The 4,530-nt window shown below is 43.0% G+C and overlaps 1 protein-coding gene across 1 annotated transcript in view; it reads left to right on the top strand.

Annotated features, from left to right (window-relative positions):
* FAM104A (family with sequence similarity 104, member A) overlaps positions 1-4,530 on the top strand; it is a 23,554-nt gene that overhangs the window by 16,553 nt on the left and 2,471 nt on the right. Inside the window, exon 4 of the mRNA XM_010856481.1 lies at positions 4,497-4,522. Within this exon, the coding sequence (XP_010854783.1) occupies positions 4,497-4,522 (26 nt within the window). The remainder of the gene's footprint in view (positions 1-4,496; positions 4,523-4,530) is intronic.

Below are 4,530 nucleotides of genomic sequence, written 5' to 3'. Positions count from 1 at the left end.
AAATTTTGCCTCATCTGCCGTATTCACCTGACCTCTTGCCAACCAACTACCACTTCTTCAAGTGTCTTGACAACCTTTTGCAGGGAGAACTCGTCCACAACCAGCAGGAGGCAGAAAATGCTTTCCAGGAGCTCATCAAATCCCGAAGCAGGGGTATTTATGCAACAGGAATAAACAGATTTCTCATTGGTGAAAATGTGTTGATTGAAATGGTTCCTATTTTGATTAATAAAGATGTGTTTGAGCCTAGTTATACTGTGGTGTTGGAGAAGACTCTTGAGAGTCCCTTGGACTGCAGGGAGATCCAACAAGTCCATTCTGAAGGAGATCAGCCCTGGGATTTCTTTGGAAGGAATGATGCTAAAGCTGAAACTCCAGTACTTTGGCCACCTCATGTGAAGAGTTGACTCATTGGAAAAGACCCTGATGCTAGGAGGGATTGGGGGCAGGAGGAGAAGGGGACGACAGAGGATGAGATGGCTGGATGGCATCACTGACTCGATGGACGTGAGTCTGAGTGAACTCCGGGAGTTGGTGATGGACAGGGAGGCCTGGCGTGCTGTGATTCATGGGGTCGCAAAGAGTCGGACACGACTGAGCGACTGAACTGAACTGACTGATACTGGTGTAAAATTCATGGTCCAAAACCATAATTACATTTGCACTGACCCAATAACTTTTTAAAAGATCCATTCAAAATGGAGGAACACTGCTTTCAAAAGTTTTAGAAGTGTTAGTCACTCAGTTGTGTCCTATTCTTTTTGACCCCCTGGACTGGGGCCCACCGGGCTCCTCCGTCGAATTTCCCAGGCAAGAATGCTGGAGTGTGTTGCCTTTTCCTACTCCGGGGGATCTTTTCAACCCATGGATCGAACCTGGGTCTCCCACATTGCAGGCAGATTCTTTTATCGTCTGAGCCACCAGGGAACGCTCACTGTTCAAGTTCTTGAAATATTTGTGATACATTGCATCAGCTCCGAGCACGGATAGCTACCCAAGCAGTTTCATCTTGAACCTGACTGTTGTCTCGTTGAATAATGAGGATACATACATGTTTTTAGGCAGGAACTTCAAACAGATGATGTGGCCCAACTCTCTCTTGTAAGGATATGCACTTACTCACGGACACAGACAAAGTGACCCCTGTATTTTCTTCTCATGCATATTTAGGAAGTAGTTTTAATTGGCCTACTGAACTTACTTGGAGTCTTATGGGCCCACTGGTATTAGCAGACCTGGAGCGCTCTCAAGTCATTGGGCACTTTGGGAGCACAGTTTTAAGTTAGAAGCCCTGATGGACTTGGCTGGGATCACCTCTTGCACGTAATTCGCACTCTGCAGTGGCCTTAGGATGAACTTCATTCTCACTCTAGGGATGGAGTGTGTAATACAACCAGCAAGATTTTTTTTTTTTTTTCTTTTCAGGCTCATGTAAATTAAAAGCACCACTGAACCGGGAAATGGATGTGAGGGGAAGTCGGGGCTTGAAGGAAAATAAAATACGATGTTGCTCTGCTTTTCTAATTAAGAGAAAGCATAGAGCTCTAGGTAATAAATGTACACGTGTATTCCGGCGCTCTCTATGAAGCAGAGACTCACTAATTAACAGTCCCGCCTGGGGGACTTTCTAAAGGTTATTAGTAGAAAGTCTTCAGAGTTATTTTGTTCCTACCACGGGTTTAAGTGGGCTCTCTCTTAAACTGACTTCACACTGTGGGAAAGTAAAATTCAGGGCAGCCTAGCAGAGCACCAGGCTCTCTTGACCTCTGCTGTATCATTGGAGCCACGTGAACTAAGAAAAGGAGCTTCGGCTTCTCTGTCCCCTGCTCCACGATTTAGACGTATTCTTCTTTCTGCCAGAAACAGTACGTGTCCCTCTGCCTTCTCTCAGGCTTTTGAGTGCTTTTTTCTGTTACTTCTCCCTTCTTGGCCCTCCAAACAGTCTGATCCAGAAAAGCTCCACCAATCGGGGGAAATGCAATTTTTTCTTGTCTCAGGTTTTATAAGACAAAACGATTGATTTCTGCATATATCTTAAGGCTTTGCTAGAGACTTAAAATTTAGTTTTACACCTTCAGGGTTAAAAGGAAGTAATGGTCTTTCCTTTATCCCATAAAGTTACGATCTGTTAGAGTACTTTTCAGACTTTTTGAAGTGGTCCCATAGAAATGCTTCATTTTGTGACCTGTACGTACCGAATATACTTGTGCATTGTTGAGAAGAAGCCTCATGGAACCAGTACCCTTATCATGTGGCACTGTTTATATTATGCCGGTTGCTGCTGGCCCATCTGTGGATGGTGACATATTCCCTGAAGCCCCCATCGCCCAAGTGCCAAGACAGGTCCAAGTAGGAACGAGTGCACCTCTGAAAGAGATTTGTTTTGTTTTCACCTTTAATGATAGTATGTATGGAAGGTTTTATGTGTATTTAAATAACATACAAAGTGCATTTACCTGGATTCCTGGGTTCTCAGTAGGTTCTCTCTTAGTCTAAAAGCATCATCAGTTTGCTGTCTGTCTGCTAATTATTCAACTGAAATAGTTCAGAGGTTCTTAAGCTGTTACATTAAATGAGATGAAACAGCCTTCCTAAAATCTTACTGACAGTATCATTGTATTTTTTAAGTCTCAGTCTTAGAGTTAGAAAAAACTGAAGACCTTACTCTCTTTTGAAGTAGCACTCTTTAGTTCTTTTAATGACTGCATTTTGTCCTCAAAAGAAGTATTTTTTTTGTAGAAGCTATAGAAAATAAAGATTATTTTAAAGTAGGTCTAAATGCTAAATATTTTGGCATGTCTGTCCTTCCAGAATATTTTTGGTGTCCTTATGTGTATACATAAGCACTTTGAAAACCAGCAGACTTACTGTACATTATTCTGTAACCATAAAACGCTGTTAAAGACCTTTCTTCTTTAGTATGTGTAGGTCTCCGTCGTCACCGCTGGCCAGCTGCGTAGTTCCGTCCTGTGGATTACAGTTGATGTGTTGCATTTTATGTGTGTTGTGTTGTGGTTTAATCAGTCGCCTCTAGTTTTAGACAGTTAGGTTGTCTCCATTTTTAGCTATTACAAACAAGGCTGCTCTAAAGATTTTAAGACATGTCTTTAAAACTGAGCTACAGGATACTTAGAACAGACTAGAAATTGAAGGTATTTGTCCCCTTTCCCCTTTTTAACAGCATTTGTACGGCCATATTTTCTGTTTATTTGAAAGAATTTCCGTATTTTCTCAGAGTAGTATCACCTTTGCTGTTAGAGTGTGAAATAATCTAAGATATAAACTTGACTTGCTAGATATGGATTCTAGTTCTTGCCTTAATTTTCAGACAGTGCTTGTAACGTGAAATGGCAAAGAAAAGCAAAGAGGAGGCAAAATGCTCTTGGTGGTGGGTATCTTCCCTAGTCGAGTGGCCTGCTTGCCACCTGGCACGCTAAGCTGCGTATGCCGGCGGCAAACTAGGTCAGGGGAGACTTTTCATGGAACACTGTTTTTCTGTTTGAATTGGCTTTGACTTCTTAGGTCTTCAGGTAAATGTACAGTAATTGCTGCTGCTGCTAACCCTACCGTGTGGTCTTATTCAGCCTCTTAAAATGCTTCCATGAGTTTGTTTTTGTAGAAAGATGGGATAGGTTGTCTCCTACTGCCTGTGGGCAGTGGGCTCCATGACCTGTTAGTATAGGTAACTGCAGATGATTTGGTGGGCCGTGGTATTTCTTGGTTTAAGAGTGGACGTTCGTGAACAGGGCTTTCTTTGCCATGTCAGTTTATATACATGTTGGTAGGGGTAATTTCTTATCAGAAAATGAATAGAACTAGCTTTTTAAAAATCATGTTTAAAGTATCTGGAAGCATATATGTGTTTATTTTTATAATGAAAACACTGCAAAAAGTTGTAGGAAACGGTAGAAAAAAATCACAAACTAGAATTCCTCCATCTAACATAATCATTGTGATCTGTTTCTTTCCAGTCTTTTTCCTAATCTGTAGATTTCACACGATGGCAGGCAGGCATTTTAAAACCAATGTTTTCGTCTAAGGGAATATAAATTTAGATGTGTCCTCCCCCAAGAAAATTCTACACAAGAGCATTAACCTCCAGAGTTCTTTCTCCTCATGCGTTGACTTCTTTCGGCACGCTGTCGTGTGGAGCTGTGAATGGATGGAGAAGGGCGCTGCTGACCGAGTTACTGGAGCTGTTGCTTGATTGTGTGGCTCGGTGGTGTCCTGTCTTGATTCTCTGTGACCCCGTGGACCGGAGCCCACCAGGCCCTTCTGGCCACGGGATTTCCCAGGCAAGAATACTGGAATGGGTTGCCATTTCCTCCTCCAGATCTTCCCGACCCAGGGATCAAACCCAGGTCTCTTGCATCAGCATATGGGTTCTTGACCGTCTGAGTCAGCAGGAAAGCCCCAGGGTATCTGAAGTTAAACCCCAGTAGAGCTCCTGAGACCCCAGCAGCCTCACTGTGACTCATGTCTCTTTCCTGTTTCAGTCTTCGAGCAGTGACAGCGGCGGCAGGCGCCGCA

The sequence above is a fragment of the Bison bison genome, unplaced genomic scaffold (genome assembly GCF_000754665.1).
Source record: "Bison bison bison isolate TAMUID 2011002044 unplaced genomic scaffold, Bison_UMD1.0 scf7180017864371, whole genome shotgun sequence".
Lineage (NCBI taxonomy): Eukaryota > Metazoa > Chordata > Mammalia > Artiodactyla > Bovidae > Bison > Bison bison.
The sequence above is the reverse complement of the archived record's forward strand: the minus strand, read 5'-3'. Positions and strand labels throughout refer to the sequence as shown.